The 15,182-nt window shown below is 39.1% G+C and overlaps 1 protein-coding gene across 3 annotated transcripts in view; it reads left to right on the top strand.

The window, feature by feature from the left end:
* The first annotated feature begins 394 nt into the window (after positions 1-394).
* The window catches only part of plcd1a (phospholipase C, delta 1a), a 30,495-nt gene continuing 15,707 nt past the window's right edge, over positions 395-15,182 (top strand). The window contains exons 1-2 of one of the 3 annotated variants that reach the window (XM_035412795.1): positions 395-636; positions 9,564-9,722. In XM_035412795.1, the coding sequence (XP_035268686.1) occupies positions 621-636; positions 9,564-9,722 (175 nt within the window). In that variant the 5' untranslated portion in view covers positions 395-620. Of the gene's footprint in view, positions 637-5,458; positions 5,729-9,563; positions 9,723-15,182 lie in introns of those variants that run through there. The other 2 variants (XM_035412793.1, XM_035412794.1) reach the window with 2 other exon arrangements.

The following is a 15,182-nucleotide window of genomic DNA, read 5'->3' as shown; positions in this document are numbered from 1 at the left end:
AATTCAAATAATTTGGTTTATTTTATACTAGGTTAAATAATCCCATGTAGGCTATAACGTATAGAATTATTTTTGTGTCCTGAATACAATGCCTTAAATGTACCGGGGGACTTTAAATCAGCGACCCATGTTGTAGGTTGCCACATGACAGCATATGGCCGATCTGAAGAACTGAAGAGCAGTACTGTACATTTGTAAATTCAAGTGGTCAGAAAGTAGCCGCCGAACTGTGGGAGTATGCAATGGGAAAAGAATGTGTGTTAGATTGCCCTGGTGATGCTTCGTGCACCGTGTGTTCGCTTGTGGTAGTGTTAAAGGCATCAAATCTCAGTCCAAGATTATCCATGTGATACATGTTTTAGCGAATGAGCCAATGATGTGCTCGCCAAACCGGTAGGTGTGGAAATTAATAGTCTATGCCTGTCGTTCGCGATAGAACTCCAATAAAGTTGGACGGAGTGTCATCTTCATTAATACACCTTTTTATACCTTATATTCTTTCGACGTATTTGTATTCAATTAAAATAACATAAAATAGGCTTTATTAAAACAACAAGCGGGGAACGGATATATAGCAATTGTAAACCGAACTACAGGTATTCCGCGCCGTAATCCAAATTATGGAGTCAAAACATGGTAAGCAGTACATTTCATTTTCATATTTAAATTGTTTATTATTTCCTTTTTACATTGACCATAAGATATAATTCGGTGGATTTTTCCATTGATTTCTTACGCTTTTCGTTGTTGTCATTTCCCCACAATCTTTAGCTCTGTATGTTTTTAGGCACATGAAAAGGCTTGAATACTGTTTGCAAGTACATCCAATCATGTGGGCTGATTGCGGTGTTCGTAATAAACGTTTGAGCTGTTATGCATCACAGTGGTGAGCACTGCCATTGATTAATGAATCACCTCTAATGTTCAGTAAGAAAACCAGATTTATAAAAAGTTACACACATATCGATACACAAATGTAAAGACGTATATCCATTAGCAGTCGTGCTATTCAATACCTTTATACATTTCTTTAGAAATGAAACTCAAAGAGTGGAAGTGACAGTGCCTGACATTTTAAAGTTCAGAACAGAATGATATGCATGCTGTAAGCAATACGGTGAGCAGAAAACTACAACCCACTACAGGGTAGGGCACCATTGGCAACGCCTGTATGACACAACGAACAATTGCGTCCCTCTGTCACTAACAGGCTGAGTCAATGACAACAGTTGTCACGCTCGGTAACTACAGAAATTTTTTTTTTTTTTTCACCATACCACAAAAAAAAAAAAAAAAAAAAAAAAATGCAACCACAAGTCTTATTTAATTTCATGTAATGATCAATGGCGGTTGCTGAGCTGAAAACTGATTGGGTCGAAAACTTTACTTTAAACTGATCATGGCCTCGACCTGTTTTCATTAATTTTCCTTGATCAACAAGCGTGCCAACGATCTGACTAATCTATTGAAAAGTAACACCCAGCTTCTTCACATTGTGTTTGGGGGATTAAATGATTAATTTAATTTAGAAAAATCAGTTTTAATCACTTAGGCAACACAAAAATATACATCACTCTGAACTCCTGTGTTAATTTTCAGCATGACAGCATAATATTGAAGCCCAAGTTTTCCAACAACTTGGGCTTCAATATTGTTAAAAAATCTTCCCATTCCAGATCTTTACCATGAATATTCTCCACGTGTAAGTGTGGAGAAGGAAGAGGTCTACATGCATCCACTAATAGTGTTGATAAAATGTGCACAATTTTGCAATGCAAATTGAAAGAATTTTATTACTCGCTAAATGGCTTAATTGAGCAGAGCTATAGCCTATGATGGTATTGCGTATTTTGTGAATTAATCTCTGTATTGATAATCAAGAAAAATGACTGAAAACAGGTTGTGACCAATAGTCGGGAAGTTTCCTGCCACACAAATTTTCAGCTCACCAACCTCTGATGGTAGTGACATAGTCACATAATTGTAAGTGTGACATGATCCTTTGAATAAGTCTCCATTATAAAACTGTGTTGTAATGTAGCTTGAAACCAACTGACTGGCCTCTGTCAGAGCTATACAGGCAGTTTAGGTTACTTATAGGTTTATGTTAGAAAGTTAAATTACTTACTTTTGTTGGGAACGCTTGAATGGGGATGCAGGAGTGTGAGTGAGTTTTGCATTTACAGTATGCATACCAGAATTCAGGATTCTCCTAAAGGATTCTATTAGAAACACTTGTGCAAATCCCATGTCTTCAGTTTCATTGACTGATATTACACTGAACCAGTAAGTCCGTGTAATGACTGATTATGGCTCTATGATCCAAATGTGCTTTGCCTGCCTAAACGCTAACCAAGAAAAGGTTTTTTTTGTGTGCAATTGCTACTCTTGGTTTTTGTATTAAACTAGTAATTACAATAGTAACTGTTATTTTCAAAGGAAAAAATTGTCTAATGGCTAAGAAATGTGAGAGGAAAGACTCCTTGTAAGGCTACTTGTCATGTGTTTCCAGGACAAACAGAAGAATTTTAGGCACAAATCAGTTGAGAGATTGAAAAAAAAGCTGAAAAAGACAGGTGTATTTTATTAGACTCAAACTAACTAATGGAGTTATGACGACACTGTGACCTCAGCATGCAACTATGATGTGATGTGGTAATGGCTACTTTAAGATCTACTGTCTGCTCTACGATTGTTTTCATTTAGGTTTAGGGGTAAAACGGCTTTAAAAAGACTGCATGTCACAATTTTTTGATTATCATAAAAATATATCATAAAAGGCCTATATTATGCATGGCTGATGGCAACTAGTTAATGGATCTTTTCGAGTGTTGTCAGCAGTTTAAGGGAAGAATCTGAATTAGAATTTTTGCCAGACTTACAGTACAGATTGGGAGAAATGCTAAATATTTCAAAATATTTGAAAAATATTATATGCAAAAAACTTAAGATCCATTCATCCATTATCTACACCTGCTTATCCTGGGCAGGGTCGTGGAGGGTGCTGGAGCTCATCCCAGTAAGAATTGGGAAAGAGGCAGGAATACACCCTGGACAGGCTAATCTATTTTAGAGCACACACAATTCACTCACACACTCATACCTATGGGCAATTTAGAGTCTCCAAACAGCCTACCTGCATGTCTTTGGACTGTGGGAGGAAACCGGGGTACCCGGTGGAAACCCGCGCAGACATGGGGAGAACATGCAAACTCTACGCAGAAAGGCCCAGGCTGGATTCGAACCCAGGACTTTCTTGCTGTGAAGCGACAGTGGTACCCACTACAAAAAATATATACATAGAAAATCACCCTTGGCTTAACGCCAGATTTTCAGTGGGGTTAGTTGAGGTTAGTATGTGTAATGTAACTAAAACGCAAAAGCCAGTGAAATATTTGCTATTCTTAAGATGTAAATAATGCTCTTGCCAATGAAGAGACCCACAAGAAATGTGTTTAAGGAGGTCACTGCAATATTGCAGTAGTAGCCCCAGCTGTTAATATTTGTAGCATCCATTTCCAACTATCTACAAAAACAGCAAGGCTTTGCTAAAAAGCATGGTGCAGTTGCTGCTAGTGACACTCCCAGTCGTGCAAAATAGATACGTGATGATCAGTAAGTAGGCCTACTGTTAGCAAGCGATAATTAAATAACTTTCAAGCTTAGATAATGTGGAATAAAAGCCTTTCTTTATTTGGGTGTGTCCAGAGTTTGAGACTGCTGTCAAATCTAATGTTAATGTACAGTAGCTCAGTGTTACAACTATATTACACATTGAATGATGGTAAAACCTGGGTTATGTTGTTTTTTTAAAGTGTAGTCAGGTAGTCTAATGTTACTGCATGGGACAACCTGATCTAACCTAGTGATGAGGAATGATACTTATGACATGACTTACGTATATGAATATTAATGAACACAGGATGCATGCCCAATCTGTCATAATCTTCTAAACGATAATCTAGTAGTGTTTATTACAATTGGGTTAAAAACGATGAGGAAGACAATCAGTTGTCACTTCTGGAGAATATAACCACAATTTGAATCCAGCTTCCTGGACTTTTAAACTACTGTTGAACTGAAATTTTATTTTACAAGCCTTTAGCGAGGAATGCTCATTATTTTATATTATGAGTTGATCTTCAATTTCCAAGGTGATTAAAATACAGTCACACAGCTGGATTTTTACTGACACAATTCAGGTTAAATAGTGTTAGATTCAGGTTAAATACCCATCAATGAATCACTACAGCAGTATCCTTAAAATCCAACTTTTCTGATGTTGGTAAGGAATCCAGGTCACAAACCCTATATATATATATATATATATACCACAGGTATCAAAGTCATCCATACACCTTGTTCTCAAGGCCTTAATTGGCAGCTGATTGAAAGGAAACCACAAAAACCCGCAGACACTGCAGCTCCCTTGGGATTCAGTTTGACACCCCTGCCAACCATTTATACAGTCTTACTGACAATGGACCTTGGTACTTAGAGGGATAATCTGCTTTTTCAGAGTGTTAGGTACACACATTTCCATGACGGTTTATAATGCATTACTTAACAGCTGTCTGATATAACACATTTTTACATTATGCTGCAATAGGTCAACATATTGGGGTTGGCATTTTTCAACCACTGGATGGCATCCTAGCTCCAGTTTGACTGACAGTGACATTTAAACTTTCAGACTGGCAACCATTGGTTCACTAAAATAAATAATTTAATTGTATTCTTTTCATACATGGGTCAGCAATATTGAGGGTTTCCTCCTCATTTTAAACTATACATACATGAGCGGATGCCTTTATCTCCAGGCAATTTCTTTTCTTGCAGTGCTTTGAACACTGATACTATATGAGTTACTAGTGGCAGTCTCAGATATTTCATAGCAAATATCGGTTGTCTACAGACTACCTAACCTACCTATAGAGTCCCAAGGCGAAGAGGCTACCCCTAAACAATACAGTTGCTTAAGAAATCAGCTAACTGTTTGTGTAGGCTAGGAATAATTGACGATTGCTATTTATAACATGCTAAAAGTAGACTTATGGGAAAAGATCATCTCAATAAAGCTGAACGTTAGTTCTTGGTTTTACTGTCACTTTCTAGTCAATTTACAAAACAGCTCTTGTTACAGTAGGTAACAACAACAACAACAACACTGCAAGTATCCACTGGCCATATCCGCCCAGCTTAAAATAATTAAGTATAAGGCCTAATGTAAACCGTTAAACTTTTAAATCTTTCTTGTTCAAGTGGTCTTTAAATTGCCCTAAAAGCATTAGCCTACAGCCTGCATCAGCTGCCATGTGGGCAACTATTGCGCCAAGCATTCCTAAAAATTATAAACCTAAGGAATTTAGAACAACAAAAAAACTCCCGTTCATTTTAGCCAATTTTAACTAGGAGTGACAAAACCGGAATAAGAGCGTTCAGCGCAGTTAGGTAGCGGTGATTTTTTTTAGCGGGGCTATTTACATTAGGGTTGCACACGCCCAAAGTAGCCTACAGACGGGATTTGAAAACGCAATGGATTTCAGCTACCTTTGCTTATTTTTAAAACAAAGTTAAAGACGCCTTACTCTTTTTTAAGTGCTGTTGTTGAAATTAGTTCGCGATGTCATGTTTACGGAAATGTTCCAAAAGGACAAACTCGGAGGAATCGGTTTTTCAAGCGGAGATAAAGAGAGTCGCACTGGAAAATGGGAAGTTGATAGGTATTGTAAGTTTTCATTCTTGCATAGTTTTGCTGCCTGTAACTTCGATATTTGTTTCCAGTTTTGTTGTCGAGGACTTGTGTTTTTACGTTTTTTATTAAATAATTTTTCATCCACTATCAGGAACATTCCGTAGTTCGGCAGCATTGAGGCTGTCTACTCACGGCAGCACGGGCTTCCACGCACTGCGAATAACTGTAGTCTATAATGAATGGTTCATTTTTTCTGTAAGCTAGTTGGATAAGTCGCAGAGTCCCCGTTTACCAGAGCTATCGGATAGCATACGTTCTTGTGCCTTTATTTTTCAGTATGGCATTATTATATAAACACATGAAGATTATTGTCTTCCAGTGTATGTTACAGTAGACATTGGCTAACCACACAGTCATTCCTTAAATTTCAATGTAGCCTAAGGGTTGGCGTTAATTCACGACTTGCTGTTGTTTTTGAGCTTCTAAACTTAAAACTTTGAAGGTTATTTTTGCCCATGCACACATACCATCCATATTACGTATACATAGGCTACATAACTATTGACATGTTATTTTCTTCATACTCTTGAGATCTGTTTTAGCTGGCATGGTGAACATAAACAAGACAAGACACGCGCATATAATGTTGCGTGACATTTTACCGCTCATGGGTTTTATCTGGGTAGCCAATTTAGGAGCCCTGCAATATTGAATGGAAAACAATACTGTATTTTATAAAACTGGCCCTGGAGGTGGTGATAACTTACAAAATTTGTCGGTACCGCCAGCCTTATTTTGGGGGAGGTAAATAGAGAAAAATGTAGAGGGTGAAAGTGAACCTTGTGTTTTACTTGTAGTAGGCTAGTTTCTTGGAGGATATGCAACAGAATATCATCTGACATATGATTTGAGAAAATTATAACTTTTGATGTTTGATTCTACTTTTGCGTTAACAGTTGAAATCTAGAAGACTTTCTCATTAGCACCCAACCAAAATTAAATGCTTAATTTTAAGGTCTTTAGAGATTTCAGTGTGAGATATATTTGGCTCCCATCTGAGTAATAAAAAATGGATTACCCTTCCTCTGGCAAAGCAAGCAGGACTGTATCAAAACACTCCACATAGCACATCCTTGTTGGGCCACTATTTGAGACAGATTTTTTTTTTGGGTCGTGGCACAATTTTGTGTGTAGGGAGGATGCTTATATTCTCATTGTTGGGGGTTGTACAGTTTACCTGAATTGTGACGCTCACATGTCTCCGCACTAGCCAATTTCCTCTAACAGTGCTTTTCAGGAATCAATTTAAATTACACAATAAATGGCATGTGGATTTTTAGGAACTCAGTCTCTGTGAAGACATTGTAAACTTCTGTAGAAAATTGTAAGTACATTTTTGACTTGGCACATACAGCTGTATGTATCATAATGCTTCATGTGATTATAGGCGGTTTTCTGGGAATTTTAGCCACTGTGAGGTCACACCAGGTAAGGGGACAGCACATACATAACACAGCAAAGGGAATGGAACATAGCAAAAGTAGTCAGACCAGATGGAAAAATATGCATTTTGAATATAAAAATGTAATATGCCCTCTAGGTTTATATTTGCATACAGTAGGGCAGATCAATCATTCAGGCCTGAAGCATTTTAAAAGGTGCCTTGTTCACAGTACCCCTTCTTAAAGGGATAGTTTACTTTCTCAGGTTGACATTGCTTTGCAGGCTTTGGCATTACTCAAAATATTTTTTCTTGCTTTAGACCACAGACCCCCAAATGCCTTATACCTGCCATTCAAAAACCTGTCTAAATGTTTTAAGTATCCTTCATTGCAAGCATTAACTGACTCCAATCTCCAATCAAAAACATAAACTAAACCTGAAAAATATTTTTTAAACTCGAGAAGGTTCTCTTGTATGTGTGTTTTTAAGTTGGTAACAAGCCCCCCATTGCTTGACAAAGAGTAGCCTAATACCGTTTTAATGAAAGAGGAGCCTTTCCCTTTTTAACTCGGTCTCTCTCTGAGAAATTCAAATGTCTGTGGTTATTTTCATGGCCATTAACTGGCTTGAGGACGTGGATTAATTGTTCATTGATTAGGATGTGCTCGCTCAGTCTTGCATTGTAAACTGATAGAACGATAATTAGCCTCTCAGCTGCTGTGAATGGCTCAAAGGGGCTTTCTCCCTCAGCATTATAGGTTATTCAATAACAGCAGGCACATTACAGGAGTCAGCTTTGAGGCTGGTCCCAACACGTTCATATTTCCTCAGATCTTTTCCAGAATTCCACGTTTTTTTGATAATGCTAAATTGCTACAGGGTTATAAAACTTGGCAAATCCCTTGGAATTGAATGCAGCAGCCATACACCTTAAGAGGATAACTGATAACATAATTGGCATAGACCAAATTACAGTGGCTGCTCTGTACCAAAAAGTATGAAAAAGCAGGCAAATATCTTGTGGTTAACCACCCAGTACAGGTCAACTGTGTAATAGAAGTAGACACAGGAATGGCGGATATAGATATAGATTAACAAAACATAGAAATATGAAAATGCGGGGACTTTCCAAGCCAAAACTATTTAGAATGAGAATTTGATTAGCATTGTGCAGACATGCAATTGTCATGTTTTAATTTACATTTCCTCACAAGGTCAAAATGCACACAACCTGTTATGGAATTTATAGGATATCCAGATCCATTAGGCTAAGTCTTACAAGCTGCATAAAACAAAAAGGTTTCTGTGTCTGTCCCCCACAATAGAAGGACATGTAACAACTAGGCTGGTTGTCACTCTCTCACGGGGGTGCCCTGAATGAAAGTGTTTGGAGCCCCTGTTTCTTCCCGTCTTTGTGCTTTAGAACTCAACTGCCCTAGAAACATTTTTCAGCATACATGCGAGCATGCAAGGCCAGAGTCCTCTTTGAAATAAGACACGTTTTTCTGAAGTGGGTCCCAGTGGTTTGTAAACTATAGTGCTCTCACTCCGGTTACGCATCTTCCAAAGCACATTTCGGCACATGCAAGTTTTCGGAATCTGGAGAACTCTTGTCTCTCCATTGTAGAGGCCACTCAAGCTTTTCCTCCTTATGGGCTGCTGGCTTCCGGGTCAGTGGATATTTCCTTTACTGGGTAACACATGTTATGATGACATTGCATACATGGAGTTGAAAGTTCTGTGAGAGATTGGAAAATGCAACACACTTGGGTGGAGACTACAGAATATAAATTGGTTATGCAATTTGTGGTTTAAATAATACTGTTGAGGGACGTTCTGTGCACTGTGATAATTTTTCCTAAATAATTTTAGAGTTATAGTTTAGGCCTGAATTCATCCATAAATTTTCATTATCTTTGTTACTCAGTTAATTCTTTTTCTTTACATGCATTATTCTGTGTGAGTGTTCAGCAGACACACTTATCCAGAGACTCACAGACTTACAGTGACTTACAGAGCTTGCATTTTTCACTCCCTGTCCATATATAAGTGACTGTGGCCAGCTTCTTTTTTTGGCTGGACCGCAACAGCGAGGCCAGCCGTACAAACGCAAATGTTGGTGACTGAGTGACTGAGTGATGAAGTTACACCATTGGTCGGCTGAGTTATGAAGTTACACCATTGGTCGGTCGGTCACGTGTGTTAGGTCCAGCCATATACTAGGTTTTAAGCTGGTCTTGTTTAAATTCAGCAATCCCCACATTCATTGTTAAAAATTGTGCTTTCCTGTTAAAAATCTGTTTGCATTTAAAATGTAGCAGTTGTATTTGTTTGTAAATAAAAAGGCAAAGAAAACATAGAATATGGTTCTGAGTAAGCGCCAGTGGCAGCAGTGTACGCCTAACTTCTGTTGGTGCTTTCCCAGGTTTGGAGGGGGATACAGATCTCCAGTTCCTGTTGAGAGGGGGTCCGCTCAGGAAGGTGCGCTCCGACTCCTGGCAGAAGAGTCGTTTCTTCAGGCTACTGGAGGACTGCAAAACGATGTGGCACGAGTCGCACAAGGCCCTGAAGTCCAACAAGACCTGTGAGTCCACCCGCTTGCCCAGTGTTGCTTATAATGACCAGCCTTCTGAGCGGTTACCTTTGGCCTTGGGCAGTATGCATAATCTGAACTGCAGTAGCAAATCCGTATCAGTGACTTATGTGAAACTAGGAAATAGCCTTTAATTTACAAAATACAAAAGATAAGGTTACCACCAAAGGCATAATCGAAGAAGGAACAGCTATTCATTTAAGACAGGTTGCAGCATGCTGTTCCTTGGCTACCTAAACGCCCACAATTAAGTACTGTAATTAAAAGTACGCTGAAATGGTGTGTGTGAATTCTTCTTATTTAAAAGTCTGAAGCACTGTGTGGCATAAAACATTGTCAAATTGTAGACTGCCTGTGACTGAATAGCTGGTAACAGTCAAGCAGAATGATAAGTATAATGCTACCTGCCATAATATAACTTTAGATGGCCAATTAATTCCGGTTTTTATTTTGCATTTAATGTGAAAGCACAGAGATGTCCTGAGACCTGACAGGTCAGTACCTCATAAAACAAGTAAAAATGCCATTCTTGCTCTCAGTCATAATCATATTCCTGTGAACGGAAGTATCTATTTGGTGATGCACATCATTGATGCCAGGAAGAGCTACACAACCTAACTCCTGTCCACAGGATATGAATGATGGAAATTAATATTAATGTTTATTGAAGACAAGTTTCAGATGATTATGAATGTAGGCTCCTGGTCAATATGACATCCGTGTGCAGTATTATGGACTTTTGGTATCACAAATTACTGAACTAGATGGAGAGAGTACCCAGAATAGGCTCCTACATGCACATAAACAAAAATACAGATCACCCCTACCACTCCTCACTATTTAGTTCCAGACTCATAGGTCTTCTGCAGCTTTTCCCTGCTGGGTCAGGTCCACAATTATGCCCTCTCTCCTTGCTGCCCCACCATGCTGGAAAAATACAGAGCTCCCTTTTGAAGGAGCTTCTGACACAGTTCCCTGCCTCAGTTTCAACTCTCTGGAGCCTGCCTGTATTTGGGGTGGAGTGGAAACAGAAAATATCATGCAGATAGCATGGTCAAAAAGTGGGTAAAAAGGAAAGGTCAGACAGGTTTTCTCACATAGGACAGAGCCGCTCTGTCCCAGGCCCCCGCCCATTCACGGCTTCCTCTCCAGCGTTTCCCGAGGCCGTTCCAGAGCGACACTCCCCCATTTATCAGCCCCCCCCCATCTGTTATCTGCGTGCCCAGCCACATCTGGCACCACTGAACTGTGGCGTCTATGGAAACCATAGAGAGCCCTTCGATAACCCCTCTGTTCCTTTACAAACACACAAAAGCCGAGTTCGTGGTCCTGAGGCCGGCTGGCGTCTGGGATGCAGATGACAGAGGGGGTGGGGTGGGGTTGGAGGGTTGGCGTGGGTGGAGGGGGAGGACCCGTGCCAGACAGCTGGGATTGGGAAATTGTTTACCGTGATCATAGATGGGATTAGACAGGGTAGCCTCTATTTTCAAGTGAAAATTAGCCTCTGAGCTTTTAAGATATATCTGTGAGGTTTTTTATTTTTTTTTTATTTTGAGGGAGGCTAAGGACATCTGTGATTAAATGATTTGTGGCTGTAAGGTAAATGTATCAGCAAGTTTATTTGTTTACTTATTTACTTATTTTTGAGAGAGGCTAAGAGAATTCTTGCAAACAACACTCCAGACTTGCATATTCAATTGGAATATTTAGTCAGAATGAAGCACTATTTTACTCATTTTTAATTGGAGTAGAACATTCTCAAACATGGTATTTTTCCCAATTTGAAATTTGGTTGTGCATTTCATATCTGTTATGGTGTGACCTTTACAGCTGTCCACACAAATGCTAACAATTAATTGGATGAATTGCGTTCAGTTGTATGGGAGAAAAAGAGGCAGGTTTTTTTGTGGTCAGACAGCTGCCACTGTAAGCAGTGATAACACTGATATCTTCCACTCCCAGCTTGATAATTTGTTCTGGGCTCTGATTTATGTTTGCACAGTGCAAATGCTGTTCTTCACCCTCCCTGTCACCCACACCACCCTTCACCAGGAACAGGAAATCAAGGCAGGATAGAGTACTGGAGTCTGCATGTACTGTATACAATACCAACTAGCAGAGGTTGGGCTCTCTCTCTGTAGCTGGGTTCCTCCTGAGATTTCTTCCATTTGGGGAGTTTTTTTTGTCACCACCGTTTGAGGGGTGTTCCCCACACTGGGGAGCTTTTATCTCACTTGCTTTTCGGGGGTTCAGGCCTGGTTTCTGGTTTCCAAATTTTCTTTCTGCTTTCTGTAAAGCATCTTTGCAGCAGTTCTCTGTAACAAAAGAGCTATACAAAAATGGTTTCTGGTTTCCAAATGGTTTCTGGTTTCCAAATTTTCTTTCTGCTGTCTGTAAAGCATCTTTGCAGCAGTTCTCTGTAACAAAAGAGCTATACAAAAATAAATTGATTTGATTTGATTTGACAGATGTGCCTGGGCCCTCATTTGCTGTCTAAGATGAATGGCTGTCAGATGATATGCGGGTCATGTGAGGTTAAACAGTGTACAAAGTTGAAATAGTTTATGTGGCTTTCACAAAGCCATAAAGTTAAACTATTCACATGTGTCAATGCCATTACGTTTTACTTGAAAATGTCTTGTAAATTCAGGGTTGTGCAAGACATTAACCCCATGCTGGTGTTTTTCATTGAACTACTTAAGATCTGTGAAGACATTCAAGTAAAATCTGCCTGTGTTCAAACTCTCCTTTCTGTTTGCATAAACTGTGTAGTTTAGGCAAAGTGGTTACACTTTCTTTTCCAAGATAAAGTAGGAAAAAGCTGGGAAGATTGTATTGGCATAGCAATGCATTGCAATTTCAGTTGAAAGTTCTTAGACAGTACACTGCTGTCATGTGTAGATGACTGATTCTGAAGTTGATATACCAGTTTATATACCTGTTTTTTTCCATGTAATCCAGGAACTTGTTATTTTTTGCCTACGTCATCAGGAAGTCAGACTTGACAAAACGTTAGGAGTGTTCACTTGTCAAGCAGGGCATTACCAGTATTGCTTGCATTTGGAAAATACATTTTAAGATTTTTACTCTTGAAACATCCAAGCGAACTCTTGAAATCGAAAGGCTGGGGTTATATTTCTCTTTTTGAGCCATGCTGTGCATTTCTTTTAGTTTTTATTAAAACAATATCAGCTCTCTTTGTACCCCCCCCCGAATGGCTAGGTGTAGACTGTAAGGGAGGTTAATGGGAGGGCGGGGACATGTGGCCAGTACAATGTCGTGCTTCTAGGGATCACTGGTATTTAAAAAAAGGCTGGTCTCATATCGAACAATAAGAGTTTTCTAATGTCTCATTGAAAGGTTGGCTGCTTTCCATTTTAAAAGCTTTGTAAGCTTCTGTGTGTTTACTGTCTTCTCTCCCAGCAGAGTAATTGTAAAAAAAGCAGCTGCTTGTCTTTCTCTTAGTCAAGCCTTGTTTTTTGTCCACCTCTAGTCCATTTGGCCTTCTGACACTTGCCTGTTCTGATTCGTCTTACAGAACATTCATTGTTTGTATGCCTGGTTCATTTCAGTACAAATTTAGTGTAATGATTAACATTGTATCTTCATATGCTAGGGACTATTAAGCCAGTTGGATGTTTGGTAATTGAAGAGTAGGTGACTACATGTAGAAAACCCCGTTTTAGTGGGAATTTGAACAGGACTTCAAATTCCCACTTCAAATTTGAACAGGGTTGGCCAGGGTTATCCTTACCATCGGTGCTTTATTAAGCACGGTGAGTGAGGATGTCGGTTGCATGTCTCAGCACGTCTGCACCGTCTGCTGCACAGGGCTCCGGGTTCCTGTTTGATCCAGAGGGAAGCGTGCCCCTGCTGGCCCACCTGCATCTCTTGCAGCAGCAACTTAGTGTTCCCAGGAGGTCTCCCATCCTCCATTAACCTGCTTAGTTTGCATGGGGAGGGTACATGGTAATGTGACTGCTGGCTAACGCACTGCTGCTGGAGGCTGCGTAGCTCACATTTAAATTCACAACATGCCACATTGGATTAATTGTGTTGCTGTATGCCAATATAGCAATCAAGCTAATGTGGTTCTGTCTTGAATGTAAAAATGATTAATGGCAGAATTCCCCACACTTAGTTCAATCCATTTAAATTGCGGCTGTAATCTAACTAAATGTAACTTAAATCATTTTCATAATTTGTAAACCATACCTATTTAAAATTCTGTCTTGTAAGTTGGCATTGTAATGCAGTTCCTATCTAGCACATCTGTAGGCATTGACTTTGCATTGGATCAAGCTATTGCCAGCCTGAAGCATGGAAATGGCTGTAAGCATTTTCTTTCAAGATGAAATGAAAAGATGGGGGCATTACATTGAGGTGCCAAGTTGCTCGATTGACAGAGGAAAGGTACCCACCCATGCGCTGGAGCTTGATTTTTAAATGAAAAATGTGTTGTTAATGTCACATAGCTAAGAGCAAGAATACTAGTGTGAATATAATTTCCTTATTAAACAAGTATTAACAACCCAAGTCATTTTTGTATAAATTTTAGAAGCATCAACTTGTCAAGCAGGATATGACCTGAATTGCTCTTAGTGTTGGTACCACAAATACCACATACCACATACATTTTTCAGTGAACTTTTAACATAAGGACTATTTGGACAAAGATTTTCTTGAAGAACACATATATATATATATATATATATATATATATATATATATATATATTCACACCAATAAGCAGTTTGTCCGTAGTTTCTAGGTAGGACCAACAGGTTAAATGATATTTGAATTCCAGTAGCAGCGCATGAAAAAAGAGGTCTGGCTCCAGGGTATTTGGTTTCAGAGCAAGACCGTTGCTGTTGATTGCTAACAGGCAAGGAAAGATCTTTGACCTCTGGTCACGCGGCAGTTGACAAGGGTTACATCATTCAAAGCACTGCACGCACTTCCTCAAATTATGCCATGAACAATAGCTGTGTCCCCAATGTGAGAGACCACTTCCCATGCGAGATTTAAAAGAGTAAGACCTTTACACTGTATCCTTGCATTATAAATGAGATGAAAGCAACTGACCGATTAATAATAGAACATCTTTCACAAAAATATTTAGAAATATAAAAAATTATGCATGATCAGATTAGTGCAAAATTATACAGTCCACTTTTGTAACGTAGTTTACCTTTATGCATTTTACATTATAATACACAAGGTTGGTAATGCAAAACACAGCAGATGCAGGAACACAATTTATGTATTTTGTCATTGTAATTTTGATTGATACAAATGTACAGCTTGGGCCTAAACATCATGGATCAAAATAGCAACTGCATGAGGAGCAGAGTAGTGGAGAAGTTCTCAAAATTTCTGAATTTTTTATTCCAGTTTTATACCTATTCAGTTGCAGTTATTTTCTCAGCGTTAACTACACTGTCACTGCTC

This window comes from Anguilla anguilla, chromosome 4, assembly GCF_013347855.1.
Source record: "Anguilla anguilla isolate fAngAng1 chromosome 4, fAngAng1.pri, whole genome shotgun sequence".
Classification (NCBI taxonomy): Eukaryota; Metazoa; Chordata; class Actinopteri; order Anguilliformes; family Anguillidae; genus Anguilla; species Anguilla anguilla.
This window is presented reverse-complemented; position numbering and strand designations above follow the sequence as displayed.